This window comes from Podarcis erhardii (assembly GCF_964252035.2).
Source record: "Podarcis erhardii genome assembly, chromosome: 12".
Taxonomy (NCBI): domain Eukaryota; kingdom Metazoa; phylum Chordata; class Lepidosauria; order Squamata; family Lacertidae; genus Podarcis; species Podarcis erhardii.
Genome location: NC_138513.1, coordinates 42313421 through 42333784, shown reverse-complemented (window position 1 = coordinate 42333784; position 20364 = coordinate 42313421). Strand labels below are relative to the sequence as shown.

Genomic DNA, 20364 nt, shown 5'->3' with positions numbered 1-20364 from the left:
TTGTGGCTTAGTGTGCAAGAGGACCGTACTGAGAAGTCATATGTTATCTAATCCATATAGTTTTTAATGCCATGTAGAGCAAATGTCACTACATGAGGCTCGTACAGACAATAAATGCAGTCTACTGGAGAGTTCTTTTGCAGTGCTCCCATTTCTTTCAGTGGCGTTTGTGGCGTTTGCCCATTGTTTTGAAAATGTCTGTACAGGGGGAGAGAAAGGGTTAATAGGTAGACCAATAGAAAAGCCAGAGGCGGAGCCTACCTGTTTATAAAAGGGCTTAGCCCGAGGTTGGTTTTAGTTGGTTGGTTGGGAAAAGGCAGTTGGGAAAGCAGTTGGCAGACAGTTGGAATTAGAGAGACAGTTAGTGCAGTTGGTTCTTGTGTGAGGGGAGGTAGAAGAGTTAGAGACAGAATAAAACAAGACTAAGAGGGTAAAGAGTAACAACGTTTTGAATGCAGTTAAAGTTTATTTGTGTTTGCAATAAACTGCACTCTTATTTGTTAACTTAAGAACCTGACTGAGACTAAGTGATTTACCGGGGAGGACCTGGTTGGTAGCAGCGGATTAGTGGTGTATGGGTCAATAGTCCGTGAGACGACTAGGGGCTCCGTACGAACGCCACAGAGTTGTGCAGCACAACTGTAGCCAGTTGTGCTTCTGAAAAACTGCATGTGGGCGACCACCGCTTCTCAGCTGAGAGAACGCTGCTTCCCAGCGATTTGACTTTCCCCACGATGCTGAGCAGGGCAGATTGGCCGCAGCGAACAAAAGCAAATCCTTCTGAGTCCTAAAGAAAACTAGAAACCAAGCGAAGCAGAGGAAAACCGCAAAGCAAACAGGCAAAAAGATCCGGCGAGGAGGCGAAAGAGGGAAGCCCCTCAGCTGTGCCGCAGTTTAAATCTCCCGCAGTCACGCCCCCTGCCGGTACTGATTGGCCAATGGGGGGCATGACGCAGCTGGGGCTCAGTGCGAGGGGGGCATCACCACTCCACCCCCTAGCCAGAACACTGTGAGGACCCGGGTGCCTGGCCGCAACACCACCTCCCGGGGAAGGTGAGCAGACTTCCCAAAGGATTGCGCCCCAACCATTTAACTGTGCCAGAAGCAGAAACTGGTGAGAAATCCAAATCGCCAACACCACAAACCAAACAAGCCCCAGGAGCATTTGTGCAGTGGCTTCAAAGCAGTGTCTCTTCAATGACATGTGCCTGTGGAATGAGGCAGTTGGTTCTTTAAATCACAAAGCTTGCTTTTTTAAATTTTAATTGCTTGTTCCTGTTTTAGTACAAGACAATACCACAGGGCCCTATTCCTCCCTCGACCCCCAAGTTTGCCTATGGAGAAGTTCCGCTGAAAAAGGTAGGTGGATATTGTATATTGTATAGTAGATTAATATGCCTAGGACGGGCGCTTCTGCCTTGTGTTTATTAAGGACAATTTTTGCAAAAGGCTAAAATACCCATTTATAATATAATAATAATAAATTAGTATTTGTATGTCACCCATCTGACTGGGAAAGTCTGGCTTCCAACAAATTAAAACGCCAAACACAGAAAAACATCAAACATTAAAAACTTTCTCAGCAATTTTGTAAATGTGATGGGGGGTTGGGGTGGGGAAAGCACACCTCTAAGTTGGGGGTTTGATTTTGAGCTCAGAAATGGGTATTTGTAGCTTTGTGACTGAAGCTAAGGGAATTCATTTAAGCTGTTCCTTACGGTGAAATTTGCAATGTATAGTTGAGGAATACTGCTGAATGTTCCATTAGGTGTAGCCATTTCTGGGAAATCCGGTTCTTGGAAGGAAGCATGTCATCAAGATTGTAGAACCATAAGAAAGTACACCTATGCTATGAGGGTGGCTATAAAGTTGATCGTAAAATTTGGGGTGCTTTTATGATAAGCAGACTTTCTCACCATACGCATAGTTGCTATATTAATGTGGGATGGAACTGGCTGGTGATAGACAGTTGCGTTGAATCTGCGTGAGAACAAAATGAGGACAGCAGCAATAAGCAAATGGCTTAACTTTCTCTTCTTTCACCTCTCCCACGCAGTGTTAATAGATGGCAGTGTTAATAGTTCAATTTTTTTTAATAAAAACCAACCCCACAATGTTATGTATTTTCCTGTATTGCCTCTCTGAGCCCAGCTTTGGCTGGGGAAGGCAGGATATAAATAAAAAATTATTATTATTATTATAGGTGGGGACCGTAAGGGATCTTCTAAAGGACCTTTCACCATCGGGACCAATTAAAAGCACCTACCCTTTGACATTTGTTCAAGTGAAACAGGTAAAAGTTGGTCGTGAAAGAGTTCTGAGTTAGCATTTCGCACATTGTCCTGCTGTAGCTCTTTCAGTGATGTTTGAGAAGAACCGTTCCATTTGTATACGCTCTGCTTTCCATAGTTTGAACCATGAAGTAGGACCTCCAAGGATTGTAGCTTTCAGGTGGGCTGAACTGAGCAGTTCTAGCTGGGGAGAAAACTGTGAATTGTTTCAGAAGGCTTTGGCGATTAAGGCGGGTGCCTGGGGCACAAGTGTGAGGTCCGAGCAGCTAGATGAATAGAAATGAAGATGCAGAGAATAATTGCACCAGAGAGAGGGAAGAACAGATACGAGGAACTGGCAGATCAGTATAGAAATATCTCATCAGTTAAATGTATAGTTGAAAGAGAGGCAAAAGGACAAATCTATCTGACTTTTAGAAGACATCTGAAGGCACCCCTGTTTAGGGAAATTTTTAGTGTCTGAAGTCTTATTATTTATTTTAGTCCTCTGTTGGGAGTGTTCAGAGTGGCTGGGAAAACCCAGTCAGATGGGCGGGGTATAAACAAAACAACAACAACAATTATTATTATTATTTAACATAGCTCAGCATCTGTCAGAAGAACTTTAGTGAAGGGAACAAGAGGATGTGTCATGCAGGACGATAGTTTAGTGGATGGATGAGGGTGCCTCAGACTGTCACTATTTTGCAGAAGAGATTCAAACATATACTGGAGCTTTAGACTTGCACAGTTAACGTGGGTTAAAGGGCTCTATCACCCTAGTGCTAGTCTACCTTTAAAAAGGAATCTGACATTTTGCGATTTGGAAAGTGACACAGCAATGCACTGAAAAGCGTGGAATGCACAAACGACTAATGGGAAGAGATGTAACCCCCCTGCAAGCAAATAAGAACAAATGGTCAATAAACAGGATGGTCCCTAAGAAAGTGTTTGGCAACTTGATGTATAGAAATATTAGTCAGCAGGAGGTTTGGGGCATAGGAAGATAGGTTGCAGCTGAATCATGAAAACCTGGTTTATTAAGCCAAGAAATGCCTGAGTCTCAAGCAGCCCCTTTGCCCGCTTGTGTGGTGGGAGGGGGGAAATAAACCTGGAAGACACAGTTAACCATGGCTTCTGACATATATATGAACTGGAAACTATGGTTAATGGCTTCCAAACAAACCAGATTTGGAAGCCTGTTTGAACCGTGGCTGGTTTGGAAGCCATTAACCATAATTCCATAATTCCCTGATTAGGTATAGCAAGAAGCTATGGTTAACTGGCTTGTTTCCTTGCTTGCATGAAGGGAGCAGTGAAGCAGGAGCAAAGAGGCTCATTGAACCAGAAGTTGATCATCCATGTTGGGCCATGGAGTCTTTTCTCTGTAGGTGTCATCTTTTCATTTCACTGGATGAATCTTTGAAATTAAGACCTTTTAACAGCTAGGTAAGCACTAATACAAACTTCGAAAGCGAGTATGACTCACCTAATCTTAACCAAAATAATTGAACTTTCAGTAGCTAATGTATCGTTTTTTGATTTTTAAGCTTGAATTCTTGAAGCCCTTGCATGGAATACATAGAGATGTTTAAGTTAGAGGTATTTATAATCTGATTCTGACCTTTCAGAAGTAACACTTTCTTCTCACGGCTTTCTCCCCACTTTCTTCTTCAAGTACGTTGGGTATGTATTATACAGAACTAAGCTACCACGAAACTGTACTGAAGAACCGCTGTATTCAATACTTAATGGAATTCATGATCGTGCTTATGTCGTTGTGGACGGGGTAAGCAAAGAACTTCCAGCTTTCTTGTTTACCTCAGCGACGCTAGATACTGTGGCTCAGGGTCTCCCAAACTTGGGTCGCCATCTGTTTTTGGACTACGATTCCCATCATCCTTGATCACTGGTCCTGCCAGCCAGAGATGATGGGATTTGTAGTCCAAAAACAGCTGTTTCTTTGGCTTGAGTTTTGTTTTGTTTTGTTTGTATGATCGGGAGTTTGTTTCCCACTGTGAGTATCCCACACCAGCCCATCTTGATGAGCAGGATATGCCGAAAGAACAAGCCTATGTCTCTGTCAAGAGCTCGGCCTACACTCGAGTAGGACCCTGGCAGAGACACATGCCTGACTGGCATGTTCCCTCCCTCCTGGTCAATCGTTCGGGAGCTTCAAAAGTTTTCTTCAACCCGAACATCACAGTGACCAATGCCAACCAACACGGGCACACTTAGGGATCCGCAGAGTCTTCGCAGCTTTGTGTACCAGACCTTAGCAACTCAGCATTTTGGCTAATCTACTTTATTTATATAAAACCACACACAAAGCACTGCAACATGGCTCCCTCTCTCTCTAGCATCAGACAGCAAAGAGAAAAGAACAAAGGACAACAGTCCCACTTCATGGAACACAGTAACACAAACATCCCATCTTCGTCACTTCCCACTCTGTGGAGTCAAAACACATACCGTCATGTGACAGACAACAATCCCATGAATGCAACCATGGAGCAGGAATTCTAACAGTCTCCCTCTGTGAGTTGAAGCTGCCGAGGTGGCAGAATGTTGCCAGCGCAGCTGTGCTGTGCTTCTGAGGGGCTGTTAGCACCTTGAGAAGCACAGCATGAGAAATACACACCCCAGCTCTCCTCTCAAGCTTGGAGCTAGAGAGGCATTGTGGGTGGAAGTGAGTTTCCCCCCGCAGTAGAGGTTGTGCTTTGGAGGTGGTTAGTGGGCCTTCAAAGCACCATGCCACTTCAGAGGTACTTCAGAAATGCAGTATTGCAGCATGAACGATCCCCCTGCCCTTCTCTCTAGGTCCAGACTTCTGCTTAAAAGTGCATCACAAGGTCAAGACCAAAACACCATCCCTTGAGAACGAGTTAGGTAGAACGAGTTAGGTTCTTTTGAGCACAATGCCCGCCAACATTTGAAGGCACCTGCGTCTCATGGTCGGCTGGGGCGCTTACCTGGCCCCTTGTCACTAGCATCACTGCAGTGTGTCTGGAAGGTGAGGGACAAGATCAGTGTGTTTCAAACGCACTGTTGGCATTTTCACCACACAGACCTCAATGCCACCTTGCACCTTTTCCTCTTGGTAAGGCACAGCAATGCTCGTGATAATAATAATAATACTTTTTTATTTATACCCCGCCCTCCCCAGCCAAGGCCGGGCTCAGAGCGGCTTACAAGCAATATTAAAAACAAGATGAATGATTACAACTTAAAAACAAAAATAAAATACAACATTAAAGTAATGGAACATTAAAATATTAAAATGTAGCCTCATCGCAGGAGGAGAAGGAAAAGAAAAAAAAGAGAGAGGGAGGGGGGGAATCAAATTGGCTCCAAGCCAAAGGCCAGGCGGAACAACTCTGTCTTACAGGCCCTGCGGAAAGAAATCAGATCCTGCAGGGCCCTGGTCTCATGAGGCAGAGCGTTCCACCAGGCCGGAGCCAGAGTTGAAAAGGCCCTGGCTCTGGTTGAAGCCAATCTAACTTCCTTAGGGCCAGAGACCACTAGGGTGTTGTTATTTATGGACCTTGAGGCTCTCCGTGGGGCATACCAGGAGAGGCGGTCCCGTAGGTACGAGGGTCCTAGGCCGTGAAGGGCTTTAAAGGTCAAAAGCAGCACCTTAAATCTGACCCTGTACTCCACCGGGAGCCAGTGCAGCTTGAAAAGCACTGGGTGAATATGCTCCCATGGCAGAGACCCCGTGAGGAGCCTCGCTGCAGCATTCTGCACCCGCTGGAGTTTCTGGGACAGCTTCAAGGTCAGCCCCGCATAGAGCAAATTACAGTAGTCAAGCCTGGAGATGACCGTCGCATGGATCACTGTGGCCAAGTCGGGGCGGGAAAGGTAAGGGATCAACTGCTTGATGCGGCGAAGGTGGAAAAATGTCGCCTTAGCTGTTGCTGTAACCTGCGCCTCCATGGAAAGGGAGGTGTCAAGGATTACACCCAAACTCTTAACGGAAGGCAATGGCACTAATTGGGCCCCCGCAAGAGAAGGCAGTTGGTCCCTCATCCCCATACCATCCCGACCTAGCCATAGGACCTCTGTCTTCGAAGGATTTAGTTTCAATCGGCTCCCACGAAACTAAGATAAGAGGTTAGGTACATTGTACATGCACACAGCAGAGCTCTGCCTCTCTCATGTGTACATGAGTATATCTCTTATGAGTACATCTCATCAGCTGGTGGCTTAAATTGCAATTTGTGAACCATCTCCATTGAAAAGTATTGCATGCCAAGTGATGTTAACCTGAGAGTTTTGTCTCCAGCGTTGGAGATGTGAAGTCTGATTCATGCGTACAAATAATTAATCTGATGATGCAGCCACTGAGCGATGTATGAACTTCTTGTCAAATATATTCAAATACCTTTTAGGTTTCAGATGGTTAAACACTAGTGAGGGCAACGTGCTTCAGCCCATTTTGTTCCACATTACCATGTGCACAGTAAAATTAAGAGGCATAAAGACTCACTCTGTATCTGTCTGCTTTGACTTGCCTACCACAATTCATAATAAAAACCCATGTGGAATAAAGTTGCCAGAAGAGCCAAAAACATACCAGAATTTTGAGCTAGCATAAACTTAGACTTTGAAAACTTGCATTGTTGAACAGTTCCCAGGCTCTTTGCATAACCATGCAAATCCGTACTATGAGTTGACTGCAACTATTGACCTCAGAGCAGCAAAAATGTTTTTACTCCATTTCTTCATAGACTCGAGGTAGCATATAAGAAATAAAGCCTAAAGTCACACAACCCAAATACCAGTCAATAGCATTGAGCTGAAAATATTTTATCCACACAGTATCACTTCTGTTGTAAGCAGATACCCTCATGAACAGATAAATTTTGCACCTGCTCCTCAAAGCTTGGAGGGGTGCATTTAAAGAATATTTTATCAGAGGTTGTTTCTTCACTGCCGTGGGGTAAAGCCGTGCTCTTCAGTGGCAATGTTCTAACGTCACAACTTTCCTGCTTTGCTTCTCCTCCTGAAATGTGGGTGGTTGGGGGGCACACAATCACTGGCTTATAATTGCGTCTGAAACCAGAATCCATGTTTTGGTTGACTCCAGAAAAACCACAATGGTTAGCCAAGGTTTGTTCTTTGCTTACCAGTTGTGATTTGTTTGCGTGAAACAAAGCACAATTCCTGCATTTGACGAAGCAGAAGGACAGGGATCCCGCTTTGCTTCCTTTGGGGAAGAACAGAACAGAACAGCTTGGATTGGATTGGATTGATCTTTATTACGGCCATTGGCCCGTTAGAACAGCATGAAGCTGTACATTCAGTACAAACCATGGTTTATTGTCACCTGCGAATTCAGCTGATGACAAAGTTGTAGCCTTGCACATTAAAGGTACACAAAGCAGATAATCTGTGGTTTGCCGTCATGGCTAGAAGTGAGTTTTCAAGCTCGTTGAGCCTAGCCATCATTAACGTTGGCATCAGTGCCAATTTAGTGTGGCACCATGGTTGGCTCTGAAAATGGAAATGGAGTTCAGATGGAGGGGAAAGGAAGGCACGTGTAAGCCTGGGAAGTGCTCCTCCTCCTCATATTCTAAGAATGGTTGAAAAAGTTATGTCTGCACTGGGCCTTGGAAGACCATGTACAGTAGTGGAGTGGGAGAAGATATTGGGGGAATTTAAGCACATAATTACATGATATACACTAGGGATAGTATCTAAAAGGGCTGGGTGAAGCAACTCTCTAGCTTGTGATTCATTTTGACGTGATTTCATCTAAGGGGTTCACTCTCACGCTACATTTCACCTGCTTGTTTAACTTTTTTTGCAGACGGGGAAAAAATACCATCAAGAAAACAATGAATTGTTTCAACACTTACTTGACTACATTACAAATCTTACAAGCTTTAAATCAGCCATTTAGACTTCCTGACCACAGAGGGTGGGGAAATTTTAAACTTCACGGGAACTGGTTGTTCTGTCATCAGGGAGGAAAAAACCCTGAAATGTCTTGAATCACTTTGAATGAGAATTACGAAGTTCAGCTGATTCAAATTATGAGTTAACACAGTTGGGGGAAATTGAATTCTTACTAAATCCCCTTGCAAAAATACAGGAAAAAAAATCTAAAAATAGGGACTTTGTAAAATGCATTAAAGTTGTTTGTGTTCCGTACCCTGTTTCAGGTTTAGATTTTAAGTATTGATATTATTTGTGCAGATTCCTCAGGGAGTTCTTGAAAGAAGCCGTATCGTAGCGCTAAATATAACTGGGAGCGCTGGAGCGCATTTGGATTTGCTGGTGGAAAACATGGGCCGAGTAAATTTTGGAAGATACAACAATGACTTCAAGGTACATCTCCGTCTTCCTTAATTATACAGCAAAATGTAACATAGCCCATGAATCGCTTTTCGAGGGTAGAATAGGTGACTTTGTGCTAATGCAAGCAAAACCTTTACATGCAATGTATTATAATTAATTAATTAGTTCAATTTATATACTGTCCTATACCCACAGGTCTCAGGGGTATTGAAAGGAAAGATCCTATTGAAAGGGGCCTCCCTTTAGAAAGTGGGAGTGCTGCTTGGGTAGTTTGGGCTTCTCTGTGGACTTGCTGGGGTGGTGCAAAAGGCTTCCTGTAGAAATATACATTTATTTATATATTGAGATAAGCCACAAGACACAGTATGGACCTTTGCCCTTCTTCTCCACTCTAATGATTGTAAAATGGGAGGTTGTGCTCTTCCCACTGTTGTCACTGACTCGCTGCAGAATAATTTTCTACCTCTGGGCTCCTTAATGCCACTCTTTAGGGAACATTATGAACCCATGTTGATTTGAAGACCGCCTAAGAGCGAGCTGCCTCAAGGATTCCTCTTAGCGTCAGCTCACACGTGCTTATTTTCCGCACGCGATCTCTCGCATATGTGACATGGTCTGCTTTGCCACGAGCAAGTAGCCTGCTGGTGCATACTGCTGAATGGTCTTCATTTTGTTCATCCCTGCTTTGAGCCAAGGTCTGATTGGTAAATCATGGCTTATTTGGAAGAAAGGAACCACAAATGCTGGTTGGCTTGCTACATTAAGCCCAGGGTTCATAGTGTGTTGCTTCTAGCTCAACAATGGGAGCACAGAAGAAGTGCTGCTCATTCATACTGAGGAACAGTTTATGGGTTATTGAGACATGTGAGAGCTGTAAATGTGTGTGAAGGCTGCCTTTGTTTGTTTTGTGGTTTATTACTTACACCTATAGTCCACCCTTCATCCAACGGTTCCAGGGCAGGTTAGAAAAATACCACAATAAAAAACCCAGGTTACATTATAATCAAAACATGAAACCACAAAACCTCTGTGTGCATTGACTGTACATGTATGTAGCCTGCTGTGGCCATTAGCCCAATCTGTAATTGTGGCAGCATTTCCCCCCAAAAAGCAATGACAAACCTAGACAGCATCTTAAAAAGCAGAGACATCACCTTGCCAACAAAGGCCTATATAGTTAAAGCTATGGTTTTCCCAGTAGTGATGTATGGAAATGAGAGCTGGACCATAAAGAAGGCTGATCGCTGAAGAATTGATGCTTTTGAATTCTGGTGCTGGAGGAGACTCTTGAGAGTCTCATGGACTGCAAGAAGATCAAACCTATCCATTCTGAAGGAAATCAGCCCTGAGTGCTCACTGGAAGGACAGATCCTGAAGCTGAGGCACCAATACTTTGGCCACCTCATGAGAGGAGAAGATTCCCTGGAAAAGACCCTGATGTTGGGAAAGATGGAGGGCACAAGGAGAAGGGGAAGACAGAGGACGAGATGGTGGGACAGTGTTCTCGAAGCTACCAGCATGAGTTTGACCAAACTGCGGGAGGCAGTGGAAGACAGGAGTGCCTGGCGTGCTCTGGTCCATGGGGTCATGAAGAGTCGGACACAACTAAACGACTAAACAACAACAACAACATCACCAGTTTAATTCTATAGAGCAGGGTTTCCCAAACTTGGGTCTCCAGCTGCTTTTGGACCAAAATTCCCATCCTCCCCAACCACTGGTGCTGCTAGCTAGGAATGATGGGAGTTGCAGTCCAAAAACAGCTGGAGACCCAAGTTTGGGAAACCCTGGTGTAAAGCAGGGATGGGAACCTGTGGCCCTCCAGGTGATGTTGCAGTCGAACATCCCCAGCCAGCATTACCAATGGTCATTTGAAGCCACCACAGATTCCACTTCCCTTGTGGAAGGTAAAAAGGTAGAGGACCCCTGAACGGTCAAGTCCAGCCAAAGGCGACTATGGGGTTGCGGTGCTCATCTCGCTTTCAGGCCAAGGGAGCCAGTGTTTGTCCACAGACAGCTTTCCGGGTCATGTGGCCAGCGTGACTAAACCGCTTCTGGTGCAACGGGACACCGTGACAGAAACCAGAGCACACGGAAACACTGTTTACCTTCCCGCCACAGTGATACCTCTTTAACTACTTGCATTGGTGTGCTTTCGAACTGCTAGGTTGGCAGGAGCTGAGACAGAGCAACAGGAGCTCACCCTATCGTGGGGTTTCGAACCGCCAACCTTCTGACCGGCAAGCGCAAGAGGCTTGGTGGTTTAGACCACAGCGTCACCTGCATCCCTTGTGTAAAACCTGTCTCGCACTGTGGTTTCTCTTTAAGAACCCATATGCCAGAGGGGTCTGATGCAGAAAATCAAAATATCTGAACTGGTCTTTAGTTCAATGAAGGGAAGTGGGGCAGTCAAATGCAAAAGAGGACAGGTTTCCTGTGCCTGATACATTCCCTCTTCTACGTCCCATCAAAGGTGAATTCTTTTGTATCTGGAAGTTACCTTTGGTGCTTCATTTGAGAAAGCCCCCTATGATGTTACAGTGTGTTGCAGTGGAAAAACCTTTTCAATCTATTATAGTTTTTTAAAGAGGTTTAAATAGAAGTTCTTTAGTGTCTAAAACTTGCATACAGGATGTGGAAACTTGTGCATGTGAAGAATTATGTATCATCATGTTTAAAGGTGAGATCAAATCCTAGATAAATTTTATCTTGCAAAACATCTCTAAAAATGGAGCTTCAGAAAGGAAGTTCTCAGGTGCAGAGCTGAGAGCTTTAGAACTTGGTTCTTCTCTTTGTAGATCTTTGAGCAGGTCACTTTCGAATGTTCATCTTGACACCTGTATTTGCTATTCAAATAAAGCAGCTTCCGAGTTTGTGATACTGACTTCTGGTTTAATTTGCTCTTAAAAGTGAAATGAGGTTGCCACAAATTTGAGAAAGGTTGATGAAATATAGCCCTAGTGTTTTGTTGAATGGCAAAAAAGAGGAAGATCTGCTTATGTGACAAACATGTATTAGCATGTCATTTGGGTCCAGCAAGAGAGTGTTTGGTCTGACACAGCTTCGGATAGACAGTGTTACTTCTTAGATTCTACATCTATTTCCTGGAGCAAACCCAGGAATTCATTGCTGGGACTAACTTTTCAGTAAACATGTATAGAATTTCACTGGTTGTGTAGTGCTTTTAGCTGATGACAGCATTCAAACCTGTAAAGTTCTGAAGAATAGCAATAATTAGCTGCAAAATAACTTTGTAAGCACACTGCAAAATTGAAGTAACTTCTAGTTTGTTCTAAAGGTTCCCTAGGATGGTTGTTTCTGCTTTTTAGTGTATAATTTGAGTTCCCAGTTTAGAAACCCCTCATGAAGTACAATAAAATAAAACAGAAACAACACAACTTAAGGCCGATTAAAACAAGACCTTTTATTGAATGAAGTGATTTCTCCTTTTTAAATGTTATTTTATAGCCAACACTAACAACAGCGAGAATCTTTTTAAAGGCTCATTTCTGCTTTCCTCTCTCTGATTGTATTTATGACCAATCTGTTTGCAGGGCTTGGTTTCGAATTTAACTCTGGGCAATGAGACACTTGCTGACTGGCAGATATACCCCCTGGACATAGACACAGCCGTGAGCCAGGGTCTTAAGAACGAGAGGTCTGCTGGAAACAGATCAAGCAATGAAGAACCTTCTTTTTATACTGGCAGTTTTTCTATTCCTAGTGGAATCCCTGACTTACCTCAGGATACGTATATTGCATTTCCTGGGTGGACAAAGGTACTTTCCCCTCCCTTTCTTTCACGAAAAGTTCAGTAAATATGGTTGCTAACTTCAAGGCCCTGTTACTTAATGAAAAGTTCTTAAAAGATACAGCGAGAGGCTTTGAGTCAGAGTTTGTTGACAGAGTTGATCAGGGCCAGACCTTCCATTGGGCAAACTGGAGTGACTGCTTCAGGTGTGGCAAAGGGACATCCCTCCCAGCTCTCCAATTGCCTTGTTCTTTGGCCCTTCTTCCTATCTGCCTTGAAGTGAGGCTCCCCACCTCCTCCCCCCTTGCCAAGGGGGTCCCCAAAGCCAGACATTCAGGGTGGGATAGCTGCGGAAGTGCCTGTGCCGTGGTTGTAGTTGGCCGCAGCTAATGATGCCTAAAATTGGGCAAAGGGGATTGTTTAAAGTTACAGTCATACCTTGGTTTGGGAATGGCTTAGTTGATGAACAAATCAGCTCCCAAACACTGAAAACCTGGAAGTAAGTGTTCCGGTTTTCAAATGCTTTTCAGAAGCTGAACATCTGACGTGGCTTCTGCTTTAGTTCAGGAAGCTCCTGCAGCCAATCGGAAGCCACACCTTGGTTTTCGATGTCTCTGGAGTCGAACTGGAATGAATTAAGTTTGAGAACCAAGGTGCCACTGTATTGTAATTCCACACTCCCTGCCCCCTAATTTTAGGCATTGTCATTATTAAAAGCAGTGCCAACCTTCACCCCCCCCCCCACTCCCTGCAGCTAGATATAAAAGCAACACAAAATGAACATCTAAGGCAAGAGGCCTTTTCCTCCAGTTGGGAAAACTTGTTTTTTAACAACAACAACAACAACAACAACAACAACAACAACAACAACAACAACAACAACAACTTTATTCATATGCTGGACATCTGGCTGGGTTGCCCCAGCCACTCAGAGCAGCTTCCAACAAATTAAAGCACCATAAGACATCAAACATAAAAAAACTTCCCTGTACAGGGCTGCTTTCAGATGTCTTTTAAAACTCAGAGAGTTGTTTATTTCCTTGACATCTGATGGGAGGAAGTTTCTACTGAGAAGACCCTTTGCTTGGTTCCCTGTAATCTCATTCCCGCAATTGATCCCTGCAGTGTAATTATCTGAAACCAACAATTTACAAAAGGTTCACAGGGCTTAACTTATTAATTCCTATAAACGAGAACAAATTCTTATTAGAGATGTCCTCCTCCTAAATGTACCTCCCAGGGCCCCTTAGATTTGTGGGAGAGGTCCTGGGCTGCCGCTTTTCCATACAGAGGTGAGGGCCACAAAATGTTGGGTCCGCCGTGTAAAATGCTGTACCAACGCTATAAAGTGCAGTCCTGACAAGGGATGGCAGCTTCCGTTACTGCCGATCTGGTAAAAAACTTGAGCTTTAAATAATGTTTCTCCTGTAGGTAGATTGGCTTTTAAATGGCTGTGTTGTTTTTCTTTTACAGACAGACTGGCTATTCTTATGACTTGTGTAGCTGTGGTTTTTATTTTTGCTTTTTCGGTAGCGTTGTGTGCCAAATGCATAGCACAGAATGCAGCATACTTTAGCCTTGAATACAGAAATAAAAAACTGGCGCTGATAAATATTTTCCTCAGAAAACCTCTTCCTGCAGAAGAGAGAGTGGTTCATTTTAAGCCTTGGCAAAGCAAACCACAGCCAGAGATGCTTTTGATAAGGATGTTTCTGAGGCTAAAACCCATTCACACCTTGTGGAAAGTAACTGATAATTATCTCAGCCCAGAGCTACACACCTAACAACTCGGCTCTTAAAATGTACAAATTAAATGTTTGGGCAGAGTGGTTTTGGAAAATAAAAGTGAGTGCATTTTGCAGAGGTAGATGTGTAGCATAAGTTCATCAGTGGGATACATTTTTAGACCATGCCAAGCATGACTCCATATTTCCTCCCCACTTCGCATTTTACCCGATTTTTGGCTTGAGGCGGTTATGCAGGCTTGAATACTGATGCCTAAAGATGGAATGGACAAAGCTATTCTGCTAGCATTCATTATAGCAGAGCCCTTTTAATGCCACACTTGTGTCAGTGCAGTGCAAAATGAATTTTTAAAGAGAGCACTGAATTCTCAGTTAAGGATGTCAGGTTTGCCAGATTTCCGGAGTCAGTTTCTTCTAATGGTTTGTTTCTTTGCAGGGACAAATCTGGATCAATGGCTTTAACTTAGGACGCTATTGGCCAACCCGTGGACCTCAACTTACACTGTTTGTTCCAAGCAACATCCTTGTTTCATCCTTTTTAAACAACATTACAGTTCTGGAGTTGGAGAAGTCTCCATGTGGCGCTCAGAAGTGTTTTGTAGAGTTTGTAGACAAACCCATTCTCAATGCAACTCTTCACTATGAAAGCAGTACCGAGAAACTGTTCACTAAAGATTTATGGCCAAACCATATATGATTGTATTAGAATGCCTCTTTACTTAGTTTATTCTGTAGATCCTTCATTTCCAATGCTATTGGTTGTGGGGGGTGGAAATCAGTGTTTTTAAAATCAGTGGAAAGTGTCAAACTTAATTCATTATTTTGAAAGTGAAAATAATGCCTTTTTTATCTGCAACAACAACAAAAAAAATCATTCCTATGCATGCCAGAGGGTTTCAACAAACAAACAGGTGATCAGTTTGTTTAATAAATTGTTGAACAGTATCAGAATCATATCTTTTTTCCTTATGAATTTTGGGGTGCTGCAATTTTACCTATTGCCTTTGCAGTCAGACCACTAATGCTTAGATTCATAACTTGATGGAAGTTGTGAACGACTTTTACTACATGAAAGTGAACAAAATATTTAAAGGGCTCATTTGACCACCATTTTGTTTAGGGTTACAATTAATATTTTTTACCCATTTTTCCACATTTGAAAGAATATGCATAAAAAACACTTGGCATTTCATAGGAGTCGGGCTATGGGTGGTGAGCCTTCAACATTTGGGCAGAAGCTGGTTTTAATCACCCAAATTTCAGCATCTTTTTTTTTTTTTTTACTCCTGCACAAAGTTTGGGCCTCACTTCCAAAACTGAAAATATTATAAAGAGTTATAAAATGGGGAATGCCAACATGGTACCAATAATAATAATAATAATAATAATAATAATAATAATAATAATAATAATTTATTTATTTATACCCTGCCCATCTGGCTGGGTTTCCCCAGCCACTCTGGGCGGCTTCCAATAAAACACTAAAATACAATAACCTATTAAACATTAAAAGCTTCCCTAAACAGGGCTGCCTTCAGATGTCTTCTGAAAGTTTGGTAGTTATTTTTCTCTTTGACATCTGGTGGGAGGGTGTTCCACAGGGTGGGTGCCACCGCCGAGAAGGCCCTCTGCCTGGTTCCCTGTAACTTGGCTTCTCGCAGTGAGGGAACCACCAGAAGGCCCTCGGCGCTGGACCTCAGTGTCCGAGCAGAACGTAGAAACTATTGCACTTGGAATAGCTTTCATTGGCACCCCAGACTTCAAGCTTTTGTTTTTTTTAAAAAATAAGTCTGTAGCCCTCCTAGAACAAAACTCATGAAGCAAAATGTGATGGTCCCCCTTCTGTGAAATGAGCCTGCTTCACTCCCACTGAGTGAAGTCAGAGCTGTGATAATGAGTTGTTTGGATACCAGGTTATAGGAATCTCCAGAGTCCTAAAGAGCTGCTGTTTCCTCCTCTGCTTTGATGTACTTTTCCTGCTTATGTCTTTATTTTCTCGTGCTTAGCATCTCTGCCATTTACCCTCCTGTTTTCCTGAGCAACTAGGATGCATCATTCCTGTGGTGGATTTGTCTGAGATCAGTCCCTAGAAGTTATTTTCTGCAAATATCACCACTGAATAAATGTGGGTGGATGTTAAAGGATCCCCCTCGCCCCAAAATGTGAATGTGAAGACTTTTCGTGTCACTTGCTCTGCAGGAGCTAAAGAGCAGGCAGTCCTTAGGGATTCACTGTATTGTTAACTTACACTACAGTGGTATCCATGCCTATGCAAAAGTAGCTCAATATTTAATGGGTTTAGGGTTTAACAATAAAGCAATGAACAGGGTGGTGATACAATGACTACGGCAATTGACGCAATATAATATCACCAAGGCATCTGTAAACAAACAATAAAGGTCCATAAAAATGGCGAAAGTAGTTTATTTCCCAAATCAGTTTTATCTGAAACAATAGCAATCGCTGTAAATAAAGAGTTCACTTGTAATATGTCAGTGCTTCAGTGCTCATTTCTTCTCTTTCCGAAATAGATTTTATCATGAACAATTGCAAACACAGTAATAAAGAGTCCATCTACTGTGTTTGTTTGCTGTTGTTTAAGAGAAAACTGATTTGGGAAAGAAACTACTTTCGCCATTTTTATGGATGTTTATTGTTTGTTTACGGATAGTTGCCTTGATGATATTATCTCGTGTCGATTTGGTTTAGGGTTGGCATTGGGTGAAAACAGAGTTCTTGCTCCTTTTACAGCTGTATGGCAGGCAGAAATTCATCATATGAGCCAACCCATCATTTGCGATCATCATCTGAGGTCCTTCTTTGTGTTCCTCATCCTTGAGACGTCTGGAGGGCAGCAACAAGAAGACGGGCCTTTTCTGTGGTGGCTCCCTTCTTGTGGAATGTCCCCCCCCCCCCCCCCGGAAGCTCGCCTGGCACCTTCGTTACATATCTCTAGGTGCTGGCAAAAGCATGTCTCTTCTTCTAGGCCTTTGGCTAATTAAATCTACAGCCTTTTGAACTGTGAGGGGGTTGTTGTTTTTGTGTGTTACAATGGTAGGCATTTTTGTGTTTTTACATTGTAAACCGCCCTGCGATCCTCAGGTGTATAACTTTAATAAATAAATAAAGCCAGGCTACACATTTTCCAATATGGAAGTAGAATTATGGGGAAAACTTTGCCATGACTGCATTGCCTTATGTTATATTATGTCATGCCTCCCCCAGTGGCCATGTTGAGTGGGAGCCATTTTTTGACTGGCGCCCAGAGCGCTCTGATCCAAAAAGATTGATGGCCCCTCATCTAGTTTCAGAGTACAATGCTGTGCCAATTTGAAGTTTTCAACTTTGTTTTGAAAGTTTAGTATTTATTAGTATTTAAGTGAGTAGTATATGTGGCTGCGCATCCAGTAAGCATATTGGATACAGTCATGTGTAGTAAATTGGGGTATATTTTAGGTGGTTCCAGACTGCCTTATTGCCTGACTGTGAAATAATACCCTTATCTAGACACCTGTTTCCCTGTTTCCAGAATAAGTCGCTCCATATGTTATCTATCTATCTGTCATGTGCTGCAACTGAGGTATTAGTTACTGTTCCACACAGCAGTGCTCCTCTGTGGCCTTTCAAGTTCAAATTCCCCCCCCCCCAAAAAAAAAGTACACATGAAACCAACTCCAGTATAGGGTCCAGTTCTTGGATCTTATTCTGAAGCTGATTGTGTGCCTCATTTACCATTTAGACAATACATTTTTTTTCTTTTCTTTTTAGACATTAGAGGACTTGGCATAGCATAATCTCCTGTAGTCATAATGTGAACCATGGCCCTTAGCAGACAAGCATTGCATGGCCAACATATTGTTGTTTGTGTAACTACCCAGGTGGATTCATAGGGAAACTTGAGTGGTTGTTATGATAACTGCACATTCCTGGAAGATGCTTTTTCCAATTCATACTAGGATTTCCGTGAGAGGGGGACATTCCCTTTCTTGCCAGCTTATACATTTGCTTAGCTCCTTGCTGAACGGTAAAGATGGCTCCATTTTTGCCGTGCCTTAGCAGTGCTAAAGGGCTCTGGTATGGAAACAACCTCTGTTTCTGTCTGGATAATATCAAAGTGCCTAATCATCATTGCTGCAGGAATTTGTATTGTCCATAATCATGGAAACTGTCTATCTTTTGTACTGTTGTGTTTTTAAATCACTGTAACAGCTGTTGGCTTTTCTAGCTTTTATAAGGTGAGTCTTTGCATAATAATAGTAGATCAACACTGCAACAATAAAATATTTTCGTAAGAATTTCTAGTCTTCTGGTTTGAATTTATCCAAAACGGCAACATAAAATGTGGTGGCTTTTGACAGAATGATTTCCAACCACCCCATAGTAATAATGTTGTGGGGTTTTTTATATTAGAACCAGGCTGCGTAAAGTGAGGACACGGGGAATGACCCACTGCACTTTTAAGAAGCCTAAAGTGATTTCTGTTATTCCCTACGATGCAGAATTTATTTTCCAATAACAGAGATGGACATACCAAGTCCCAGAAAAGCGGTCGCTTAAATCAGTTAAGAATGCACATGTACCTTCCCCAACAGCTAGGGTAATGTTATCAACCCTAGACAACTGCTATAATTGACAAAGGAAACAACTACAGAAGTTTTTTTCCCCTCCCTCTTCCCTGGATATACAATGGAAGGAAAACTGAGCATCATTGCTGCCTTTGATTCTCACTGTGTGTCCAGAATCCTGATGGACAGAATCACTTTTAATGAACCGAGCAACTGGCTAGAATATTGCCTGCGTGGTCTTTCCAAGCTAAACTAGAGACATAACAGTGTGAACCTAACCCTTTCTACTCAGAAGTAAATCCTTTTTAATTCAGTGTGGTTTACTCCTAGATAAGTGGGGAGCAGGATTGCAAGTCCTAATCAGGTTCCTCGGTTATTGTAGCAGCTGTAGACAAGCTTTTGAGGCTGCCAACTCATGCGTACATCCCCACCCCTGTATTTGAATACTGCACAGGGAAAAGTTCCATTTTCAGTGAAGCTGGGTGGGTTCACAATAACGCTAGAATAACCTTATTTGTCTGAAGGCAAATTTGCTACAGAAATCCATTCTCTTTGTCAGCATTAGAGTAGTCCTCAGCAGTGGAGCTGAACATGCCAGAAATACTCCCATGTGGTACCTTTAAAAAAAAATTAAAAAAATCTGGCTACAAAGAGTTTTATGTACAACCATTCTGTGTTGCACCATTAGCTTCTTTGTGAAACTGCAGAAAAGAAAAGAAATCAGTGGGATAGAGGGACATTGGTAACTTTACCAGTGCTATTTTTCTAGAAAAAGAGGTGCCAGAACTCACCGTGAACGCCTTCCTTGTTCTGTAATGCCAGTGGCGCCCACCTGAGAGTTCCAGCGAGTTCCAACTGGGGAAAAAAGCCCAGGTAGATTTCATTTTACGCAGGTTTTATACACGTGATCACAGCTTTATGTGGATCGCAGGAAAATTTAAAAATGAAAAGGGGCAGGGAAAACCCACAAGAAGGACTGTCTGAGATCTTGTGAGAAACCCTTGTGTGATATTCTCGGAGCCTGGCAAGCAAAGCAAGGGCCTTTAAAAGCTCTCCACCTTGCATGGGGGGGGGGGGGCAAAGCCCGCTAAACACTAGCTTTGGACAGGTGTGGGGGGGGGGGTCACGTGGGACCTTTCCAAGGGTCGTCCAAGCTTTCCACAATTATGCCTATGCATTTGATAGCCAGGAACCTAATGCTAGCATAATATGAGATCTACCTGTATTGTTACAATAGTTACAGGCCTGTTTAGGTGGCAGGTTCTGGAAGAGGAAGAGAGAGCAGGACTGCTTTAAGATTTAATAGGTGGGGCTTGGATCAGGCAAATTTGAATCTGATAGGCTGGAAGTTCCTATCAGTTGGTCAGTTAACTGTCTGGGAGAGACCTTTGGAGAGCAATAGAGTGAGAGTTAGGAGTTGGTTGGTGAGAGGAGGTGTGGAAGTAAATTGGACAGGGTGGAGTATTAGAGAAATGGACTTGTGATGTGGGAGGAGTGGAATGAAGCCATTGATGGAGCAATGATGTGGCATCCTGAGCTGGCAGAGATAGAGTTGAGAGAGAAAGGACTCTGTGTACAATTTGGAGTGAATTTAGAGGGGAAAGTTATCAAACCTCTGGCTCTTTTCTTGGAAAAAAAGAATGGAAGAAGTGTAAATGGTAAGGATTTCCCCCACAAAATCAAGATGGAAAGCCACGGAAAATACAACAGGAAATGGGATCAGAAGATAC

The 20364-nt window shown here is 43.0% G+C and overlaps 1 protein-coding gene across 2 annotated transcripts in view; it reads left to right on the top strand.

The window, feature by feature from the left end:
- The window catches only part of GLB1 (galactosidase beta 1), a 44006-nt gene extending 26298 nt beyond the window's left edge, over nucleotides 1–17708 (top strand). For both annotated transcript variants that reach the window (XM_081834795.1, XM_081834796.1), the window contains exons 11-16: nucleotides 1285–1359; nucleotides 2204–2293; nucleotides 3949–4059; nucleotides 8472–8603; nucleotides 12128–12352; nucleotides 14506–17708. In XM_081834795.1, coding sequence (XP_081690921.1) covers nucleotides 1285–1359; nucleotides 2204–2293; nucleotides 3949–4059; nucleotides 8472–8603; nucleotides 12128–12352; nucleotides 14506–14766 — 894 coding nt within the window. In that variant the 3' untranslated portion in view covers nucleotides 14767–17708. The remainder of the gene's footprint in view (nucleotides 1–1284; nucleotides 1360–2203; nucleotides 2294–3948; nucleotides 4060–8471; nucleotides 8604–12127; nucleotides 12353–14505) is intronic.
- The last annotated feature ends 2656 nt before the right edge of the window (nucleotides 17709–20364 follow it).